The 25,041-nt window shown below is 35.9% G+C and overlaps 1 protein-coding gene across 5 annotated transcripts in view; it reads left to right on the top strand.

Annotated features, from left to right (window-relative positions):
• The window catches only part of LOC110464964, a 66,008-nt gene that overhangs the window by 17,465 nt on the left and 23,502 nt on the right, over window positions 1-25,041 (top strand). For all 5 annotated transcript variants that reach the window (XM_021520483.1, XM_021520486.1, XM_021520485.1 and 2 more), the window contains 5 exons: window positions 876-982; window positions 2,132-2,197; window positions 20,186-20,565; window positions 21,045-21,164; window positions 21,704-21,873. In XM_021520483.1, coding sequence (XP_021376158.1) covers window positions 876-982; window positions 2,132-2,197; window positions 20,186-20,565; window positions 21,045-21,164; window positions 21,704-21,873 — 843 coding nt within the window. The remainder of the gene's footprint in view (window positions 1-875; window positions 983-2,131; window positions 2,198-20,185; window positions 20,566-21,044; window positions 21,165-21,703; window positions 21,874-25,041) is intronic.

A 25,041-nucleotide genomic window follows, 5' to 3' on the forward strand; every position in this document is an offset into this window, starting at 1 on the left:
ATTAATGGTAGACTCCAGTAAGAGTTTCTGTTATGATAAAGATGATGAGTTCTGGTATTACATTATTATCCTTATTAAATATGTATCAGTAATCACCTTTCTCCTCCGTCGATGTGTACACTGTAACTGTGTTTAAGAAACATTGCTTCACCCTCTATACTACAATGTACTATAATGTGATAATGATGTAATCTTCTCATTTGTTGGAAAATTACCCTTTTAAAGCTTTCCTAATTAGCTATCAATATTATAATTCCCCATAAAACAATGTTTAGTTAGTGTTTTGTGACGGTAAGTGTTGTAGAATAGTTGTTTGGGACCGGAAGTAGATATTAAAGTCACTGTGGTTAATCTGTTTTAGTTTACTCAATACTTGCATGGCTGAAAATGTGGTGTTTTATATAAATTCATGTCTGTCCTTTTCTGAGAAAAAGGGAAATTAATATTGATATCTACATGTAGGTGACGGTATGACCTTGTATATCTATACTGTATCCGGTGTCAGATTAACAAGACCTGTTAAATATCAGTATCGTACATATACTCCTCCAAAATAAAGTTATATTTACTTTATAATTCTCAGATTTAGATAGATGCAGACTCAATGGAGTGTATACGTTTCCAATATCTGTTCACTCATTTTCTAGATTACTAGTATAATCTATATTGTATATTTTGGTTTGAAAATCTTCGTTTTTCACTGATGTAACACATAGTGAAGGTCATAACTTGGTATTCTAAATAAAAAAACAACTTGTTTTTAAAATCCAATGATTTGATCAGGAGTGTTTTAAATCTTTGTCTTTGATATGACCTAAATCTTCTTTTGTTAAATTGGTGAACATTGTTTTAATCCTTTTTATGGTTGTTTACAGAAAAAGCGTGCTGTGACATCACCTACCTATAGTATGTACAACCGCCGTACTCCTTATTCCAGTATCGGTAATTCCGCCCACGACAGAACAGCTTTTGAAACAGATGGGTAGGTACAAAGACAAGTCTTGCATGTTTTTGTTTCAGATTTAATAGAGTATGTGAGTACAAACAGTTATAATTGGCAAGATTTTAGGAAAAAACTTTGTATGCAAAACTTTTGAAGGTATAATGTACAATTAAAAAAATAAATGTTGAAAATCTTCAGATCAGATTTTTTCTAGCACATTTGTGTGAAAGATTGTTCAGGAGGTACTTGTTTGAAATGTTACGTTTTCTTAATTGTTTGCATTTAATCAGACTCTTGTGAGTTACCTTCAATTTCCTATAAATTCCCCCAATAAATCTGGGTTTTTTTGTGCCACTATAGATTATCCTAATAAATTCCATTGTATTGCTGTAGTTTTGGCACTGGTCATATTTCGAACAAAAAGGGAAATGTGAAAAAGAAATTCAGTGAATGACATTATTTTTACGTACTTATAATGTACAATGTAGTTTATTTTTACATACTTATAATGTATATGATATATTTAACTATTGAATGAAAATCTAGACACATGCACTGTTGATGATCTGTGTATATTAAACATTTAACTGGTGTGTTTTGTATTTGAAGTGTTTTTAAATGGTGAAGGGAAAATCAAAATTAAAGTGAAATTAAATTAGAAAATATATCACAATATGAATGCACTACGATACTAGCATAAAGGAGAGTTTGTAGTAGGAGTTATTTCCCTTTGACTAGGTTTACTCAGTAATGAGAGTTTGTAGTAAGAGTTATTTCCCTTTGACTTGGTTGTACTCAGTAATGAGAGTTTGTAGTAAGAGTTATTTCCCTTTGACTAGGTTGTACTTAGTAATGCTGTTTTAAACATAGGGATCCTGTAAAGTCAGTTTGATTAATTTGATCATTATGTATATATTTATATATATATATACAGCATGTATTCATGAAGTGATTTGTAATTTTTTCAAAAAATATTTCAAAGCATAAAATATTTGATTGATATTTGCAATCTATTTTAAATTCTACAATTGTCTTTGCTTCGATCATCATATTAAAAAATGACTGCGGTAATTACAGTCTGTAGTTAGGGTAAACGTGACATTGTTGTGTGTGATGCTTCTGTTCTCTAACGGTGATGGGATGTTGTACAATTATGTTGTTATGTTGTTATGTTGCTTTGCTGTGTAGAATTGATGATTTGCTTGATCTCCCCCGTGATATCCTGGTCAAGGTGTTGGATCACGCCAAACAGAGGTGAGTCCTAGAGGAGGTACTCCTACAACTAAATACAACATGTTATCAATACTTCTGGTCCCTCAGGCTGATACGGAGGTCTGAGGTTGATACAGGTTACAATATAGAAATGGTTATATGATAGCCCACAACATTCATTATAATATTCTCTTGACATTTTGAAGTGATAACAAGACCAAGTTGGACATTTATGGCACATTAACTATGGTCATTAAATTCTTGTAAACACCCAAAAGATATGTCAAACAACAGTTCATTGATAGTTAATAGTTTAATTGTTGCCTGAATAGCACCATGAAGGAAGTATGGTTTTGATTTTTTTTTAATTTGCTAGGGATTTAATTTTTAACTGTAGAGACGTTAAGATTTTCATTGTGGCAATAGAAGTGATATGACTACATTACAAGATCTACTTCATTTCAATCGTGTAACAGTATAAACAAGGGTCAACACATTAGTTGCCTCTTAATATTCTTTCCCACACCTGTAAGAGAAATTTAGGTCATGCATAAATTATAAACATAAATCATTATGTCTAATGATGTATAAACATAAGCCATTACTTTTAGATAAGTTATGAAACATTAACATTTGCAGTTATACTTGAGGTTCAGTGATTTATACCTGGTAGTCTTAGTGAATTGTTGATTTTATGTAAATATCGATGGACAAAGCTTTGACACTTTGATCAGTGTCAAATTTTGACCCTGATCAGATAAACTAAATGGCCGACAGGCATCCATCTTGGATTTGAAGGTTTGTTATCGCTATTTCACAGAAAGTACTAGATAGATCTTTCTCAAGTTTGATATGTAAGTTCCCTTGGTCTGTACTTGTGTATGTTAACTTCTGAGACTGATCGGTTAAGCAAAATTACTGACAAGTAGCCATCTTGGATTTTGACAGTATATTTGTTATTACTATTTCACAGGAAGTGATGGAGGGATCTTTCTGGAATTCATACATGCTATAACTTTCCGGTGCAAAATAGTGAGATCAGTGATTATTTTTAGTGAGATTTGGTCAAAAATGGTGAGATAATTTCTCTGAATTCGTGAGAAATTCGTGAGTCATTTAAAACATATATTATATATAGCGTGAAAATGGGTTCCCACGCCGTGAGACATTTGGAAGGCTGTTTTTCGTGAGTCTCACGCCTAAATCGTGAGATATGGCATGTATGCAAATGTAGGTTCCCCTTGGGTTTTTTTGTGCTTGAAGAATTTGGCTTACTGGTGGCTATCTTGTTTTTTTACAGTGAATTTTTGTTATCATTATTTCCCAGAAAGCACTTGATGGATTTTTCTAGAATTTGTTATGTAGGTTCCCCTTGGTCATTTATTGTGCATGTTTACTTTTGTGACTGATGAAATAAACAAAATTGTTGACAGATGGCCATCTTGGATTTTGACAGGTAAAGTTTGTTATTGCTAATTCTCAGAAAGTACTCAAAGGATATTGCAATGATCGCTCTTATTTCTTTCACATACTGTACTAGTAAATATGTGAAACTACAAACTCATATGAAAGGTTGTCTTTTATATACATCAGAATGAAGTTTAGATCAAAAGTAACCTCAAGGTGCATTTACTGTTAACATGACTTGATCAAACAGATGAGAGAAAAGAAGCGAAAAGATCGAACTGACAAAGAACTAATAAAGATGGTACAATGGTGGGGGCCAAGATCCCTCTGGGATCTCTTGTTCTGGAAGTTATTAAAGATTATGTCACAGCAAAAAGATATTGATTGATAAATGCTGATCCCACTTTAGATCTGTATACAGGAGGTGAGAAATTGTGTTGGATGTTCGTATACCACAGGAACAGGCTGATTGTGTAGATCTAATCTGAGTGTATTATACTCAGGGGTACATGTAAGACAGCCAGCCTTCCCTATTCTCCTCTCACTGCTACCTCAGCTGTGGTTCATGGTTTCCTGAGTTATGTTTCCTCTGTGTGGCACCATGGTGGTTTTGTTTGTCGCCATGTTGGTACTTGTTATAAATAATAATGATAATATAATAATATACAACAATTGATATAGGACCCTATCTAGCTAGCATAAGCCACTCTAAAGTGCTTTACAGTTCATAGATATACAATTTATACAATCAATACATTTAACATATCAACATTAATCAATACAATTTTGAGGATTTCGCAGGAGCTGCCTTATCAGGTGCTAACTACTAGTCCTATGCCACCTGGCTAATATTTCCCTATGTGTGTATGCCTGTGTGTGTGCCAGAGATGTATTGTGTTCAGTTTGTAGTGGGACTGTGCTTCCAATGGTATATCATTTATAGTGCCACCTCACTTGAATGCTACAGCACAGATACCGCAACATCTGCCTAGACCATTTTATACTCCACCTGGGTTGATGGAGTTGTGTGGGCAGGAGAAAAACACTTTCTCTGAATATTCCATATGTACGACGACTTCGCCTGCGTGGAAGGCTGGAGTGATAACCACTCGACCAATTTGCCCAAAAATCAATAAATCAAATTTTTCCATTTGTTTTTATCACATTACCAAGAGAAGTTGTATATGAATATTTGTGAAAATGGCCCTGACCGTTATCAAAGGTCTTCAATACCAACATTTTTTCATCTTTTCTGGCAAAGCGATGTAAAATACAGGATCGCGAGTTTCCCCTGAATACAACACTCACAAATTACTGGATGGTGGTCGACCCTGCCAAGTCCCTTTCTCATTAAATCACACTATTACTGCCCATTATATATTCCCATCTGAGATGAACTCCTCACTGTTGCTGCTGAAGTCTCCTGAATATGCTTGTTCACACCATATCTCATCCAAGCGTAAACAATTTTTAACTGCTTGTCTGAAATTGCCTGCCCAAAAGTTTCAAAATCCTTCAGGCTACCTGTGGCCTCTAAAAGTTTTTAAATGCAGCTTCTTCTCTGGAACTTTATACCTGTTTCAGGCTTTTGGAATATTTTTCCTTTTTTGTGACACCAGTTCATCTTTGTTCAGCAGGTGATACCTGCTACAAGGTGCTATATTATACACAAGGCACTATATTATACACAAGGCGCTATATTATACACTAGGCGCTATACAAGGCGCTATATTATACACAAGGCGCTATATTATACACAAGGCGCTATATTATACACTAGGCGCTATACAAGGCGCTATATTATACACAAGGCACTATATTATACACAAGGCGCTATATTATACGCAAGGCGCTATATTATACACAAGGCGCTATATTATACACGCTATATTATACACAAGGCGCTATATTATACACAAGGTGCTATATTATACACAAGGTGCTATATTATACACAAGGCGCTATATTATACACAATGCGCTATATTATACACAAGGCGCTATATTATACACTAGGCGCTATATTATACACAAGGCGCTATATTATACACTAGGCGCTATATTATACACAAGGCGCTATATTATACACAAGGCGCTATATTATACACAAGGCGCTATATTATACACAAGGCGCTATATTATACACAAGGCGCTATATTATACACAAGGCGCTATATTATACACAAGGCGCTATATTATACACAAGGCGCTATATTATACACAAGGCGCTATATTATACACAAGGCGCTATATTATACACAAGGCGCTATATTATACACAAGGTGCTATATTATACACAAGGCGCTATATTATACACAAGGTGCTATATTATACACTAGGCGCTATATTATACACAATGCGCTATATTATACACAAGGCGCTATATTATACACAAGGCGCTATATTATACACTAGGCGCTATATTATACACAAGGCGCTATATTATACACTAGGCGCTATATTATACACAAGGCGCTATATTATACACAAGGCGCTATATTATACACAAGGCGCTATATTATACACAAGGCGCTATATTATACACAAGGCGCTATATTATACACAAGGCGCTATATTATACACAAGGCGCTATATTATACACAAGGTGCTATATTATACACAAGGTGCTCTATTATACACAAGGCGCTATATTATACACAAGGCGCTATATTATACACACTTGATTGGAAAGCCTTGGTGTTAAACACAGGTATCGGAAAGGAGACGATTTATGATGTTTAGCGGGAAACATACGTCTGTTAAAACAGTGACCACAATGTATATGGTTTATTAGCCAGGCAACTGGTAGAAATACGAATCATTGGTGTATGTTGTACATGATATGCATTACTTACATCCTTATTTAATCTCTGACTAAACCATTCAATCAGTACTGTTAAGGATATGCATCATTGCGATACATTTAGGGTGTCGTAATTATAATAACCTTGGTCTGTTCAAAATATCTAACAACATTTTTTGACATTCAGTTTATTATCGGATGATATAATAGTCATTTTTTTTTATTGGAAGATTTCCCTTTCTCTCCTACAGATGTAATGTGATGAAGTTTATATGAGATTTCCCTTACCCTACTAATGTCATAACGTTACAGGAGGATTTCTTGTGAGTGGTAGAATACCTCGTGCCATGGTGACCATGTGACCTTTGTCGGGCGACTTTATCTGTGTAAATTGCAATATGGAGACACATCAGAAATTTACTATGGCCCCCATGGTACCATCACACATATGTACTATATGTCTAGCTCTGCTTATATATCAAGTTGGTATTTCATTCTGCACAGAACATTGGAGTTTAAGGGTCTGCTTATAAATTATTTCATGAAAAGTTTTCTGTATGATTTTTCGCAGGCAAGCATCAAAGTGAATTACCGAAACTTGGTTCATCCATGTATTAGTCTTAAACGTAGACCTAGAGGTGATCTGTTTTTATGTTGATGATTTGAACAGAAGCATCCTTTGGCAGAGCCATTGAAGATCACTTTGGTATTTCTTTTATTTGACACATATGCAGTGCTGACTGAATGTGGTATTGTTGATTTTATTTGTTAGTGATACAGTCTCACTACAAAATACAAATTAAGTTTTAGCTACTATGGGAGGGTGGAAGTATCCCCATAATGATGCTCACTCTTACCGTATTTGGTGTATATATTTCAACATGGCGAGGATCTCTTGTTTTAAATGTTTACATGTCTTATAGTGTTAAGCATGATTTACACTCAGTATTTGAGATGGAGACATCTACATTAATTACATGTACTATCAAAACTTTTATTGAATAGAGTTACCACTTATTTAATGATCAGCACTTTTGCTTGCACGCAATGTTTAAAGTATACACAGCCTTTTTCAGACTTAACATTTACTTGAAATCTCTGAAGTTTATCTTTTTTTCAAGATTTTTTTTGTTATATATATGAAGAATTGTACTTGGTTCCTAGATTTTTGAATGCTTTTGTATTCATGCCTGTTACAAAATGTCAGGTATCTGTAGATTATATCATTGCCAGGTTAAATCTCAGGTATCTGTAGATTATATCAGTGCCAGGTAAAAGTACAGGTATCTGTAGATTATATCAGTGCCAGGTAAAAGTACAGGTATCTGTAGATTATATCATCACCAGGTTAAAGTACAGGTATCTGTAGATTATGACATTGCCAGGTTAAATCTCAGGTATCAGTAGGTTATGTTATTGCCAGGTTAAATCTCAGGTATCTGTAGATTATGTCATTGCCAGGTAAAAGTACAGGTATCTAGATTTTTCATTGCCAGGTTAAAGTACAGGTGTCTCTTAAGATTATGTCATTGCCAGGTAAAATCTCAGGTATTTGTAGATTATGTCATTGCCAGGTAAAAGTACAGGTATCTGTAGATTATGTCATTGCCAGGTTAAATTTCAGGTGTCTCTAGATTATGTCATTGCCAGGTAAAAGTACAAGTGTCTCTAGATTATGTCATTGCCAGGTTAAAGTACAGGTATCTCTAGATTATTTCATTGACAGGTGAAAGTACATGTGTCTCTAGATTATTTCATTGCCAGGTAAAAGTACAAGTGTCTCTAGATTATGTCATTGCCAGGTTAAAGTACAGGTGTCTCTAGATTATTTCATTGACAGGTGAAAGTACATGTGTCTCTAGATTATTTCATTGCCAGGTAAAAGTACAAGTGTCTATAGATTATTTCATTGCCAGGTAATAGTTCAAGTGTCTATCGATTATTTCTTTGCCAGGTAAAAGTACAAGTGTCTCTAGATTATGTCATTGCCAGGCAAAAGTACTAGTGTCTCTAGATTATGTCAATTGCCAGTCAGGAGTACAGGCTTCTCTAGATTATGTCATTAAATTACCAGGTTAAATCTCAGGTATCTGTAGATTATATCAGTGACAGGTAAAAGTACAGGTATCTGTAGATTATATCATTGCCAGGTTAAAATATGGGTGTCGATCTCTAGATTATGTCATCATCTGGTCAAAGTACAGGTGTCTATAGATTATGTCATTGCCATGTAAAAATACAATTGTCTCTAGATTACATTGTATGTCATTACCAGGTAGAATTACAGGTGTCTTGAGATTATATCATTACCAGATAGAATTACAGGTGTCTTGAGATTATATCATTACCAGATAGAATTACAGGTGTCTTGAGATTATATCATTACCAGATAGAATTACAGGTGTCTTTAGATTATATCATTACCAGATAGAATTACAGGTGTCTTTAGATTATATCATTACCAGATAGAATTACAGGTGTCTTTAGATTATATCATTACCAGATAGAATTACAGGTGTCTTCAGATTATATCATTACCAGATAGAATTACAGGTGTCTTTAGATTATATCATTACCAGATAGAATTACAGGTGTCTTTAGATTATATCATTACCAGATAGAATTACAGGTGTCTTCAGATTATATCATTACCAGATAGAATTACAGGTGTCTTCAGATTATATCATTACCAGATAGAATTACAGGTGTCTTTAGATTATATCATTACCAGATAGAATTACAGGTGTCTTTAGATTATATCATTACCAGATAGAATTACAGGTGTCTTCAGATTATATCATTACCAGATAGAATTACAGGTGTCTTCAGATTATATCATTACCAGATAGAATTACAGGTGTCTTCAGATTATATCATTACCAGATAGAATTACAGGTGTCTTCAGATTATATCATTACCAGATAGAATTACAGGTGTCTTCAGATTATATCATTACCAGATAGAATTACAGGTGTCTTCAGATTATATCATTACCAGATAGAATTACAGGTGTCTTCAGATTATATCATTACCAGATAGAATTACAGGTGTCTTCAGATTATATCATTACCAGATAGAATTACAGGTGTCTTCAGATTATATCATTACCAGATAGAATTACAGGTGTCTTCAGATTATATCATTACCAGGTAGAATTACAGGTGTCTTCAGATTATATCATTACCAGGCTAAAGTACAGGTGTCTATAGATTATGTCATTGCCATGTACAAGTACAGGTGTCTCTAGGTTTTGACACTTCCAGGTAAGTGCAAGTCCCTAGAATATATCATCACCAGGTAAAGTTCAGTCGTCTAGATTATTTCATTACCAGTACAGGTGTTTCCACACATCAGTGAATGGTGTTTTTGCTGAAACTGAAAGAGATATGATGGCACACCACTAACAAAATCAACAGTGGTTCGGTTATAATATATATCGTTTTGCCAATTTTCCCCCTTTTTTTCAAGCTATTACAAAACACATTGTGTTGATACAGTATTCACATTATAAATACGTGGCATCAACACTCTGTTATAAGTTAACGTTACAAACATGTATGTGCAATTCTTTTGAAATAAAATCTTGAGGCTTCAAAATATCCTACTATTGATCTATTAATTCTACAACAAATTTTATTGGTCCATTTCGTGATCTATTATATTAATTTGTCTATGTATATTGGTCTGAAGATCACAGGAAGAATAAGGGAGACAATCCGCTTAAAACAGATCCATTTCCCATAGACAGTTATGTATAGATGACATCCTTGTGTGTGGTTGGACTTGTTGTTGTGGTAGTGTATATGATAACCATGTACAGATGATGTGTAGATCACATTGGTACATTGTGGTTAAATGTTTAGGTATATGTGAAAAGCAGTATGAATCTAACATGAATGGGGACATCATCATTGACAGAATCCTCGTTGGTTGATAACCTAACTTGTATCGGAAGGTGCTCTAGAATCTGAAATTAAGTCTAAAAAAATATTCTGAGGAAGCCTACAATATTATTTTTTTGATAATATGAGCAGTGACAGTTGGTTCACTCGTGCTATATTTACTCAAGGTTAGTAGTCTGTAATAAATGGTGGTACTGATTACAAAGACAACAGACACTTTTGAGTATGTTGTATCAGTTTTATGGCTAACCTGATGGCGCCTCTCCGAGGTGTAATAAAGTGACAAGAATCAAGGCCATCCTCTAATGTCAAAGTTTAAACCTGGATCTCCATTGGCCATAACATTTGGCGCTTTGTCTGGAACAACTTAGGAAGGCCATGGTAAATGAATGAACCTATTTAGATTACACATGACACAATAGTTGTATATTATAAGATTGTGAACATTTAAATATTGAACAATTTCACAATTTTTATTTTTATTTTTGTCATTAGAAATGAAGCATTTACAGAAAATAAGAAACATTATTTATGCTCATAACCTTTGTTCTAACTCTGTGATCATTGTAAGCACTTACAGATAATGGAAACATTATTTGTGCTCATAACCTTTGTTCTAACTCTGTGATCACTGTAAGCACTTACAGAAAATAAGAAACATTATTTGTGCTCATAACCTTTGTTCTAACTCTGTAAGCATTGTAAGCACTTACAGAATATAAGAAACATTATTTGTGCTCATAACCTTTGTTCTAACTCTGTGAGCGTTGATACCTCATGCCATTTGTGCAATCTGTCCATATGTCAATTACAGGTAATTTACTTTTTTCAGATAGACCTTTTGCATTAAGTTTTTAGTATGACCTATACATGTTCATTGAAATTTTGTTTAAGTCAGAAATTATTTGCCCAGCAGTCCAAGATACAGAATAATGACATTAATTCTCAGTGAACAGTTTATCATTAATTATTGTTACACCTCAAGTGAATTTCTAGCTATTTGATTGGTTGGGAGTAAATTAAACAAAAATCTCTGTCACCTTCCGAAAATACATTGGTTTTAAGGGGCGCGGGTGATATTGCCATGAGACAGTGAAAAATGTGCGTTCACCGCTTCGTTTCCCCACCGTGATGGTCTCAAGAAGGTTTGACGGCAACAGCCAATTTTATCAAACGCCGGTGCGATAGCGCTTGTAAACAGCAGACCATGTCATTATCGAGGTTTGCTGCTGTTTCTGAGCTACAAAGACTTTCGGTGTGACAAAATAGATTCGCCTCGGGTGACAATGGTTTTCTTGGGTTGACCATATTCACTGTCACCTGCTAATGAATGTCATATTTATATAATGTCTATTTGTAGAATACGCTTTAATCAATCTTACAAAATGCAATCCAAGGCCACATTACTTGTTCCCCAATATCTATAAATTTCAATATTCTCAGTAAGACAAGTATATGGTATTAATGCTGTAAAAGTCTTCTTCTCCAAAAGTAATTATTGGCAGAGCTTTAATGTATCAAATGTGGGGCACCTATCATGTATGGATTATGATACAAATCAGCTTTTTCAAAGGTAAGATAGAAAACAAGGTGAATGATACAGGCCCCATTGAAAACCAAATCCTATTTTTGTTTTATGTTTTGAAATATGGTAGGAGTGTAGGGTATTGAATCAGGTTGTTTTATGTTGGTGGGTTGTGGGGTTATGGTAGGAGAGTAGGGTATGGAATCAGTTTGTTTTATGTTGGTGGGTTGTGGGGTTATGGTAGGAGAGTAGGGTATTGAATCAGTTTGTTTTATGTTGGTGGGTTGTGGGGTTATGGTAGGAGAGTAGGGTATTAAATCAGTTTGTTTTATGTTGGTGGGTTGTGGGGTTATGGTAGGAGAGTAGGGTATTGAATCAGTTTGTTTTATGTTGATGGGTTGTGGGGTTATGGAAGTAGAGTAGGGTATTGAATCAGTTTGTTTTATGTTGATGGGTTGTGGGGTTATGGAAGGAGAGTAGGGTATTGAATCAGTTTGTTTTATGTTGATGGGTTGTGGGGTTATGGAAGGAGAGTAGGGTATTGAATCAGTTTGTTTTATGTTGATGGGTTGTGGGGTTATGGAAGGAGAGTAGGGTATTGAATCAGTTTGTTTTATGTTGATGGGTTGTGGGGTTATGGAAGGAGAGTAGGGTATTGAATCAGTTTGTTTTATGTTGATGGGTTGTGGGGTTATGGAAGGAGAGTAGGGTATTGAATCAGTTTGTTTTATATTGATGTGTTGTGGGGTTATGGAAGGAGAGTAGGGTATTGAATCAGTTTGTTTTATATTGATGGGTTGTGGGGTTATGGAAGGAGAATAGGGTATTAAATCAGGTTGTTTTATGTTGATGGGTTGTGGGGTTATGGAAGGGGAGTAGGGTATTGAATCAGTTTGTTTTATGTTGATGTGTTGTGGGGTTATGGAAGGAGAGTAGGGTATTGAATCAGTTTGTTTTATGTTGATGGGTTGTGGGGTTATGGAAGGAGAGTAGGGTATTGAATCAGTTTGTTTTATGTTGATGGGTTGTGGGGTTATGGAAGGAGAGTAGGGTATTGAATCAGTTTGTTTTATGTTGATGGGTTGTGGGGTTATGGAAGGAGAGTAGGGTATTGAATCAGTTTGTTTTATGTTGATGGGTTGTGGGGTTATGGAAGGAGAGTAGGGTATTGAATCAGTTTGTTTTATGTTGATGGGTTGTGGGGTTATGGAAGGAGAGTAGGGTATTGAATCAGTTTGTTTTATGTTGATGGGTTGTGGGGTTATGGAAGGAGAGTAGGGTATTGAATCAGTTTGTTTTATGTTGATGGGTTGTGGGGTTATGGAAGGAGAGTAGGGTATTGAATCAGTTTGTTTTATGTTGATGGGTTGTGGGGTTATGGAAGGAGAGTAGGGTATTGAATCAGTTTGTTTTATGTTGATGGGTTGTGGGGTTATGGAAGGAGAGTAGGGTATTGAATCAGTTTGTTTTATATTGATGTGTTGTGGGGTTATGGAAGGAGAGTAGGGTATTGAATCAGTTTGTTTTATATTGATGGGTTGTGGGGTTATGGAAGGAGAATAGGGTATTAAATCAGGTTGTTTTATGTTGATGGGTTGTGGGGTTATGGAAGGGGAGTAGGGTATTGAATCAGTTTGTTTTATGTTGATGTGTTGTGGGGTTATGGAAGGAGAGTAGGGTATTGAATAAGGTTGTTTTATATTGATGGGTTGTGGGGTTATGGTAGGAGAATAGGGTATTGAATCAGGTTGTTTTATGTTGATGTGTTGTGGGGTTATGGTAGGAGAATAGGGTATGGAATCAGTTTGTTTGATGTTGATGGGTTGTGGGGTTATGGTAGGAGAGTAGGGTATTGAATCAGGTTGTTTTATATTGATGGGTTGTGGGGTTATGGAAGGAGAGTAGGATATTGAATCAGGTTGTTTTATGTTGATGGGTTGTGGGGTTATGGTAGGAGAATAGGGTATTGAATCAGGTTGTTTTATGTTGATTGGTTGGGGTTATGGAAGGAGAGTAGGGAATTGAATAAGGTTGTTTTATGTTGATGGGTTGTGGGGTTATGGTAGGAGAATAGGGTATTGAATCAGGTTGTTTTATGTTGATGTGTTGTGGGGTTATGGTAGGAGAATAGGGTATGGAATCAGTTTGTTTGATGTTGATGGGTTGTGGGGTTATGGTAGGAGAGTAGGGTATTGAATCAGGTTGTTTTATATTGATGGGTTGTGGGGTTATGGAAGGAGAGTAGGATATTGAATCAGGTTGTTTTATGTTGATGGGTTGTGGGGTTATGGTAGGAGAATAGGGTATTGAATCAGGTTGTTTTATGTTGATTGGTTGGGGTTATGGAAGGAGAGTAGGGAATTGAATAAGGTTGTTTTATGTTGATGGGTTGTGGGGTTATGGTAGGAGAATATGGTATTGAATCAGGTTGTTTTATGTTGATTGGTTGGGGGTATGGAAGGGGAGTAGGGAATTGAATAAGGTTGTTTTAAATTGATGGGTTGTGGGGTTATGGTAGGGGGGTAGGGTATTGAATCAGTTGTTTTTTTTTGTCTCATGGGTGCATATGGCCAACAGCTCTTAATCAGTTATTGGTGACAGTGGTTATGAAAACTGAAATATGGGAATGTAAGTGACAGATATATCTGGATTGATCTTTGTTTAATCATATTCTGTTCATCTGTTTACATCTGACTTTAATATACATTAATCTTCAGCACCGTGTATTGTGTGTAATTCTCTGGTATTGAAATTGCTCTGTGGAATTCTCAAATTTTCTCTCTAAATAAGCACAGCACAAAGATCATACACAGATACAAGTTGAATTGTTTTGGCCTATTCATTTGGTTAAGTAGAGATAGAGTTGCCATTTAACACAAAGTCGTAAAATACAATTTATTGTTCCCAGATGACACAATTCATTTCTGTATTGTGTAGCATTTTAAACTCCCTGCGCAATTTGTCATGTGTAAATATGTACACACAAGACTTGAGCGTACTGTAATGGCTGACTATATTGGTGCAATGTACTGCTAGCCTGGTAAAGGTACACACTCATCTGGTGCTGCCACATTGGTTTAGAGTCAAAACAGTCTGATTGCATTTGACAAATCTAAGTACTCCAAGCTTTCTAAAGAACTAGATCAAGAGAGATTGTTAACGAATTCGAAAGAACATCAAGCTTTCCTGCGAAAAAGTATAATAGATTTTTAGTACACTTAGCTTTCCTGTGAACAATTTTAATATTTCAAGTACACCAAGCTTTCTTGTGAACTAGATCAATGCATTTTAAACACACAAACTTTTATTTGATATAGATCAAAACATTTAAGTACATCAAGCTTTCCTTTAAACCAGATCATGACAATTCTATAACAGTAGTTATCATATTATCTGAACAAAGATGTACAACCTTTAACACAAAAACTCTTTCTGGACTTCTACACTAATTTAAGCTTTTTTAAGAACTAGCGAAATTAAATCTTGACACTTTTGTGATGTATGAAAAAATACCCAGTTATATCTCCATGAACTCATTAAGTGACATAATATAGGTAAACATGGCTGATCATTGGTCAGAATTGTGGAGAAGCTTTAAGCCAGTGTGTATACATTTGATGAAATTTTTGAAGCAATTGATTTGTATTTGAGGAGGAAATTGAAACATATATCATTTTATGAGGTAAAAGAAGAACACAAAATTATGCTTCATTTGATGCAGGTAGTGATTGGTTGAATTTAGACAATGACTATGTACATGTACTGTATATTCCCACCTGTAGCTGTTCAAGTAATATGTGAGTGAGTAAACATTAACGGCAGCTTTTCATATTTATTGATTTCTGAGATTACAAAACGATTCACCTCATTTTTGTTTAGTTAACTCTCTCACTAAGTACATTGTGTTACACTGCTTACACATAGTGAACTCTCTCACCATAAGTACATTGTGATACACAGTGAACTCTCTCACGAAGTACATTGTGATACACAGTGAACTCTCTCACTAAGTACATTGTGATACCCTGCTTACACACAGTGAACTCTCTCACCATAAGTACATTGTGATACACAGTGAACTCTCTCACGAAGTACATTGTGATACATAGTGAACTCTCTCACTAAGTACATTATGTTTCACTGCTTACACATAGTGAACTCTCTCTCTAAGTACATTGTGATACACAGTGAACCCTCTCACTAAGTACATTGTGATACACTGCTTACACACAGTTAACTCTCTCACTAAGTACATTGTGTTAGACATAGTGAACTCTCTCACTAAGTACATTGTGATACACAGTGAACTCTCTCACTAAGTACATTATGTTACACTGCTTACACATAGTGAACTCTCTCACTAAGTACATTGTGATACACAGTGAACTCTCTCACTAAGTACATTGTGTTACACTGCTTACACATAGTGAACTATTTCACTAAGTACATTGTGTTACACTGCTTACACATAGTGAACTCTCTCACCATAAGTACATTGTGATACACAGTGATCTCCCTCTCGAAGTACATTGTGATACACAGTGAACTCTCTCACTAAGTACATTGTGATACACTGCTTACACACAGTGAACTCTCTCACCATAAGTACATTGTGATACACAGTGAACTCTCTCACGAAGTACATTGTGATACACAATGAACTCTCTCACTAAGTACATTGTGATATACTGCTTACACATAGTGAACTATCTCACTAAGAACATTGTGATACACTGCTTACACACAGTGAACTCTCTCACTAAGTATATTGTGATACACTGCTTACACATAGTGAACTCTCTCACCATAAGTACATTGTGATACACAGTGAACTATCTCACTAAGTACATTGTGTTACACTGCTTACACATAGTGAACTCTCTCACCATAAGTACATTGCGATACACAGTGAACTCTCTCACTAAGTACATTGTAATACACAGTGAACTCTTTCACTAAGTACATTGTGTTACACTGCTTACACATGTTCATGAGCAGCAAATGGGTTTAATAATACTGTTTGCAAATGAGATTGTGCTTACAAGTAGCATGTGAGCTTTTGTTAGAATTTCTACACTTGGGCTAATATATATATAAGCTTATGCAGTCATGAGCAGGAGTTGTAATTGCTCACATGAGCAACTCTAGATTAACTCTCTACCAATTCAGCTACAAATGTACCTGGTCACCAACGGTTGCACCAGTTTAGTTCCACTACACACAAGTTAAGAGTACGGTATTGGTAATCTAAATGGAGTATTTATATGTTAAAATTTTCAATCAGAAGGAATTAGATAAATGAGAACTCAATCTGGATCAAGAACAGAATATGAGTATTCAATCTGAAATACAACATAATCTCTCATTAAGAGAGAACTAAAAACCTTCAGTTTTTAAGAAAAGAAAACAATTTCTTGCAAAGTAAGGGTTGGTCACTAGTATGGTGGAGACTGTCCACTGGCTGCAGTGGATGTGCTGGTGCCGTTCAGCTCTGTTATGATACTGTGGTACTGGTGCCGTTCGGCTCTGTTATGATACTGTGGTACTGGTGTCATTCGGCTCTGTTATGTTACTGTGGTACTCAGGTGCCATTCAACTCTGTTATGATACTGTGGTACTGGTGCCGTTCGCCTCTGTTATGATACTGTGGTACTGGTGCCATTCGGCTCTGTTATGATACTGTGGTACTCAGGTGCCATTCGGCTCTGTTATGATACTGTGGTACTGGTGCCGTTCGGCTCCGTTACGATACTGTGGTACTCAGGTGTCATTCGGCTCTGTTATGATACTGTGGTACTGGTGCCGTTCGGCTCTGTTATGATACTGTGGTACTGGTGCCATTCGGCTCTGTTATGATACTGTGGTACTGGTGTCATTCGCCTCTGTTATGATACTGTGGTACTGGTGCCATTCGGCTCTGTTATGATACTGTGGTACTGGTGCCGTTCGCCTCTGTTTAATACTGTGGTACTGGTGCCGTTCGGCTCCGTTATGATACTGTGATACTCAGGTGTCATTCGGCTCTGTTATGATACTGTGGTACTGGTGCCATTCGGCTCTGTTATGATTCTGTGGTACTGGTGCCGTTCGCCTCTGTTTAATAATGTGGTACTGGTTCCGTTCGGCTCCGTTATGATACTGTGATACTCAGGTGTCATTCGGCTCTGTCATGATACTGTGGTACTGGTGCCATTCGGCTCTGTTAGGATACTGTGGTACTCAGGTGCCATTCGGCTCTGTTATGATACTGTGGTTCTGGTGCCGTTCGCCTCTGTTATGATACTGTGGTACTGGTGCCACTCGCCTCTGTTATGATACTATGGTACCTGTTATGATACTGCGGTACCTGTAATGATACTGCGGTACCTGTTATGATACTTCGGTACCTGTTATGATACTGCGGTACCTGTTATGATACTGCGGTATCTGTTATGATACTGTGCTACCTGTTTACTGTGCTACCTGTTATGATACAGGAAACTGTTATGATACTGTGGTACGTGTTATGATACAGGAACCTGTTATGATACTGTGGTACCTGTTATGATACTGCGCTGCGGTACCTGTTATGATACTGCAGTACCTGTTATGATACTGTGGTACCTGTTATGATACAGGAACCTGTTATGATACTGTGGTACCTGTTATGATACTGCGGTACCTGTTATGATACTGCGGTACCTGTTATGATACTGTGCTACCTGTTATGATACTGTGCAACCTGTTATGATACTGTGCTACCTGTTATGATACTGTGCTACCTGTTATGATACTGTTCACTGCTACCTGTTATGATACTGCGGTCCCTGTTATGATACTGCGGTACCTGCTATGATACTGCGCTACATGTTATGATACTGTGCTACCTTTTATGATACTGTGCTACCTGTTATGATACTGGGCTACCTGTTATGATACTGTGCTACCTGTTATGATACTGTTCACTGCTACCTGTTATGATACTGTTCACTGCTACCTGTTATGATACTGCAGTACCTGTTATGATACTGTGCTACCTGTTTACTGTGCTACCTGTTATGATACTGTGCTACCTGTTATGATACTGCGCTACCTGTTATGATACTGCGCTACCTGTTATGATATTTCGGTACCTGTTATGATACTGCGTGACCTGTGATGATACGATGGTATTGGTGCTGTTCAGCTCTGTTATTATACTGCGGTACCTGTTATGATACTGCGGTACCTGTTATGATACTGTGCTACCTGTTATGATACAGCTGTACCTGTTATGATACTGCGGTACCTGTTTACTGTGCTACCTGTTATGATACTGTGCTACCTGTTATGATACTGCGGTACCTGTTATGATACTGAGGTACCTGTTATGATATTCCGGTACCTGTTATGAAACTGCGGTACCTGTGATGATACGATGGTATTGGTGCTGTTCAGCTCTGTTATGATACTGCGGTACCTGTTATGATACTGCGATACCTGTTATGATATTCCGGTACCTGTTATGATACTGCGGTACCTGTGATGATACGATGGTATTGGTGCTGTTCAGCTCTGTTATGATACTGCGGTACCTGTTATGATACTGCTGTACCTGTTATGATACTGCGCTACCTGTTATGATACTGCGGTACCTGTTATGATACTGCCGTACCTGTTATGATACTGTGCTACCTGTTATGATACTGTGCACTGCTACCTGTTATGTTACTGCGGTACCTGTTATGATACTGCGGTACCTGTTATGATATTGCGGTACCTGTTATGATACTGCGGTACCTGTGATGATACGATGGTACCTGTTATGATACTGTGCTACCTGTTATGATACTGTGCTACCTGTTATGATACTGCGGTACCTGTTATGATACTGCGGTACCTGTTATGATACTGCTGTACCTGTTATGATACTGTGCTACCTGTTATGATCCTGTGGTATCTGTGAACAATTGCTACTAATGGAACCAATATATTAGATTGACATTTTATACGTTGTGCCCTGATTTCACTGATAAAAGCAAAATGACAACTCATTTCATTGATGACTTCCTGATGCATTTCCCTTGAATATCAGTTTTGTACTTTGTTGCAAAATCAAGTAACCAATTTTGTAATCATTGTATCTTTTCAAGCGTTGATAGCGTAAATTGATTATATTGATCGAAATTGGAAACTGTGGAAATGGTGACGTTATCAAGAAAACAGATAACGATAACAAAAATCAATAATGAAATAAATAAAAAAATAGAAAAATTGGTGATAATCAGCACTCAATGTATCTTAATTTGAAGTCAAATCAATTCAAATTTGAAAAATAAATTATCATGGCTTCTTATTAAGTCCTTCAAAATAAGACGATTCATGTAGTGATAAAAGGCTCCTGAATATTTTAAATCATTATTTTTTACCTTCCAGTGACTTCATGTCACGAGACCGTATCCATGAGGTAATCGAGCGTTTCTTGCCCCCTTATGACCGATTGACCACCAACATGTCGACGGCCAGCTCCGACCTGTTACAGCAGAAAAAGATGAACCTACACATCTCCAAGGCCCGACATCTTCGCCAAGCCCACCTTATGGAGACCAAGCCTGTGTTCTACCTTGATGATGATGAGGAAAACATACAGGAAGAGGAAGAGGAGGAGGAAGAGGGTCAAGTGACGGGACGTGTAACAGATACACAGCGCACTGTCGATAAACGCTTTGACAGCGACTATGGATCCTTCCGTGATTTCTATTTTGGGGGAATGAAAGATTTCCCAAGATTCAGAAAACCTTTACCTGCCATAGGAGGTAACTATCACCTTGTTACAAACAAATTATAATAATTATAATACATACCGGTTTCCAATTTTTTTGTCGAGGAATTGCGTCATTAAAATCAAATTCTGTAATTTCTTTGGTTCCCAATTAACCTTTGTTATAAAAATGTTTTACTGTAGTGTTCCGATTTCTCTGGTCCCGTTTTTTTGTTTCCTTGTAGAGATCTTACTCCCCTAAATTTGTTTTTACTACAGATGTATAAAGATTAAATTCTTTGGTCCCCTAGCTTGTATTTGTTACTAGAACCAATCTTATAAATGATCTAATCTTATACAGGTACATCTAAACATGCATCAATAATTGCCTAAGTTGAATTATACAAAAATATTTTTCATGAGTCGACATCCTCATTAATTGACCAAAGTCCCAGCATAATATAACAGTCAACAGAATAGTTCTAATCAATTTTATTTTGTAGCATCTTCCTAAACTATTCCTTTGTTTGACAGACACTCCGTCCACGATCCCGTCCATTTCACTAGGCCTGCCTGAGCTGCCGTTTGGTCTCCGTAAGACACGTACCTTCACCTATAACAAGAGGAACTACAGAGATGTGGACTTCACACTCGGTAGGTGTTACATACAGCCGTACTGGGATTCACAGTGACTAATCAAAGTTATAGGTATTGGTACATTCAGCCTTAGTCTGTTACCTAAAGGAAGGCCAGCCTTCGACCTTGGTATAGGTATTAATAGCACATTCTTTCTTATTTACTGGAGGCCAGCCTTAGATTGGGGTGTTAATAGCACATCTGTCTTTGTTCCCCCGAAGGCTAGCCTTAGGTAAATTGATAGGCATCGCTAGTGTATTCAGTCATTTTTATTCACTTAAAGCAAATAATACAGTGTTATCCGCCCTATTTTCTTGTTACACTGTAGTTAGAAAAAGGACACTCCTCTCCCTTTCCTTGTATCTATGGGTAAGCAAATGAATTTTAAGGGAAAACTTGACAATTGAACCTTAATCATGTCCAGAAAATTATTTTTCTGGTCCATGATTAAATGTTGACTGATCTTTTATTCAATGAATGTACACTTGAACTATATGAGGATAACCATGAAATGTGTTAGGTAAGTTTTTTTAACAGTTACCCTAATTGTGTCATAGGGCCAAATCCTATGCCTCCCAGCAGTCTACGTGAATCTGTAGAGCCACAGGACCAGTCAGAACACAACTCACCTTCACAGATCAACATTCAGTCTCCTTCCACACCTAAAGCCCCTGTCGACATTCCCATCTCTCAGGAGGAGCGGAAGGTCGCTGCTGAGGCTGTCCAGGTATGTCCCAATAATTACATTACTTTGGTATTTTCATCTGCGTTTCTTTGCACAATAAAAGGACATGAGCCCATCATTGCAACATACACATGTTTTAAGGTTGTAAGTTACCTTACAATATACTTGTGATTTCTCTTAGAGTTGTCTACCTTGATAAATTAGCTTTACACCTAATAATTCACGGTTATATGATTGTTATCAATGTGTAGTTTTAAAATGTGTCATCAGTTAATTAAGCAAGTTTATTCATAAATGGAATTTTAAAATATTAACGGTGTGGAACTCTCTTTGGAAAGAGATAGATGCATGTCACAATAAGGTAGCATATACCCTTAACTACAAATCAGTACTTTATAGTGTTTGTGCTGTTTACAGTAGAAAGACGACAAAGAATTGAATTTGAGATTTTAATAGAAATTCTTTATCAAATTAAGTGTGTTGTTTCCAGTAGAAAGTCTCTGTTTGCTTTAGTGTGTTGATTTTAGTAGGAATTCTAGATACTTAATAATGTGTGCTGTTTTCAGGAAAATATCTATATTTAGTTGCTACAATGAAACAATATCTAAGAGCTATAGCTATATAGCCTGATTAAATCCAGCATTGAGGTTATTGAAGATGTGTTGCATGATACATTGTGTATATAATGATTTTGGTAGAAATTGTATGATCATTTTAATTAAAATTTTACTATAAAATCAGTTACTGTGACTTAATAGATGTCAGACATCAGAAAGTTCGGATGATTTCTTTAAATGCATCATTCAGTGCTATTCAATTCAAGAGAAAGGTCTAATAAGTGTACTAATAGCCATGGTTTCAGAGGATTTCAGTGTAGCTCTGAATGCTAGTTGATACTAAGGGACAGTTAAACATAAAAAAGCTGTTAAATATGTCCCATCATTTCCCATGTAGAGAAACACTTAAACTATTGATGTATTTCACCTTTTACTTTAAAATTCCAGTAAAAGAAACCAATCTGATAATGTCAGAAAATTGAATTTCTGCTCTAATACACAAAGTTCTCAGTAAAATCCATAAATACAACACATTTAGTAGCTGGCCCAGCAGTGCTAAGTCTGTTGGTACTGCCTCAAATAGTATCAATATATACACAACAACATAAAACGTGAGATAATGATTTAGTTCTGCGAATGTAATGTGTTAGTTTAGCCACTGTCCCTATTCCCCAGCGGCAATGCTATGGTGATTTACTCTTAAAAATGCATTAAGTTTTGGTTGTCATCAGGTTCAATTTCAATATTCTAGATAAAGTGTGCACACAGCCTTTTATCTTGTGTAAAAAAAAAAAAAAAAAAATTTCAGCATTTTGAAAATAGTGTTCAGTTTCATTTTAAAAATTACAAATGTACATTAAAAGCTTCTTGTCTGCATTAAAATATAATCTTTTCCTTTTCTCATGAAAGATAATCCAGGAAATCCTATATTACAAATATACACATCAGACAAATTGATTGATGGTCTCTTTACTTAGGAGAATTAGTTTCTATGTTATCTGATTTGCAATTACTCAATCTAAGCTTTTCTGAAATACATTTTGTACTTAAGGTGCCACCTACCACTCACTTTTCAGGGGAGATTTACTTAGATGTTTTAAACAACATAATTAATGCAAACTATCTTGTTGTTGTTTGAATTTAGTCAATTTTGATACCAAATGTGTCCCCTTTGTTATGATTGCATTACAAAGGAGTACAATAATAAGTCATGAGGAGTTAGTCGGACTACAACAACAACAAATAAACATCACCTGTTCTGTAAGAGGGCAATTACAATTTAAGTTTCAGCGATTCAAGCAGGATATTGTCCATTTATGGACATACTGGCATGTGAGTCTACATAAATGTGTATATATTTTATTTTTATCACGGCAATGAGGCAAGCATACACATGGATCAGGGGAGATAATCACCCATAATGCAGGCTTTATCATCATTGGGGCTGGATGTGATATGTTGTGTGTCCTAAACTATATAATCACTATAAGAACTGTATTTCTAATCTGTCAATTGTGAAAAGAAGGATATTAAAATCAAAATGTCTCAGTTCCAATGCAAGAACATAGAAGAGTAAATAATCTTTGACACATATTGTTTTCTAATCTTAAGTCATATCTTGAATATTTAAATTGAAACAATGCATTTTTAGCACAATTGGAACTTTTTTCTACAGCGTTAGTAGTCATAGACATGTACTTCATATTCACAACGACAGGTTTTAAAACATCATGTACATATATCATATATTTCATCACAGCTCATCACAGCATAGTGGCATGTCTGCTTTTTTTTTTTTTTTTACAGGAACCGTAAGATTACTTTTCTATTACTTTGGTTTATTTATGATTTCAAACTAATATGTTGATGGTACATACATATATTTATACTTGATTGATCTGGTAGGTACACGGATCGTACATATATTGTGGTGGTTTTCCCTGTATTACAAACCACAGTTTTTTGTTCTGTTTCTTACTTGTTTTACTAAGGGTGACCATTACTAATCACGTTTTTCCTACAGCAATATGTTTGTAATAATATGTCCGGACATATCACAGGGAAGCTTCTATGTGCCTGCGTCCAATTTGGTTTTCACAAGATAACTTGCTGAAATTTCATCCAAATTTTTTTTTTTAATTAATCAGCAGTTTCTGCAGAAGAATATAACCAGGCTCCTATTAAAATTGGTGAAAATTTAAACTATATAAAGGCGAAGACTCTGTGTGAATTTGAGTGAAATTTGCCTGTAATTAACTAGCACTCATGAATTTCATTAGTTTAGATTGTTCACCTTATGATGAATAGAAATATGAGAAATGGTAGGCAGTTACTATGTAATAAAAAAATAAATATATTGTTTGGAATAGAAACAAAGGGAGGCAATCCGTATTCATGGTAAAGATTTTTTAAAGGATATGTCTGATTCCTTCAGCTAAAGTGTTTTTTTCTTTTACCACATTATAGAAATAGTTCAACTTACTGAATCATAATAGTGCACAAGTAAAGCTTTTCTTGTTACATTTCAATGTTTCATATGATTTGCAACAAGATCGAATGCACAAGAAGGGATTTAAGGCACAAGAGTGGTTATATTTAGTATTATACAAAAAGTCCAAGTGGAGGCTACATGGCATGTGACAACTCCCCCCCC

Source organism: Mizuhopecten yessoensis, unplaced genomic scaffold (genome assembly GCF_002113885.1).
Source record: "Mizuhopecten yessoensis strain PY_sf001 unplaced genomic scaffold, ASM211388v2 scaffold11045, whole genome shotgun sequence".
NCBI classification, from domain to species: Eukaryota; Metazoa; Mollusca; class Bivalvia; order Pectinida; family Pectinidae; genus Mizuhopecten; species Mizuhopecten yessoensis.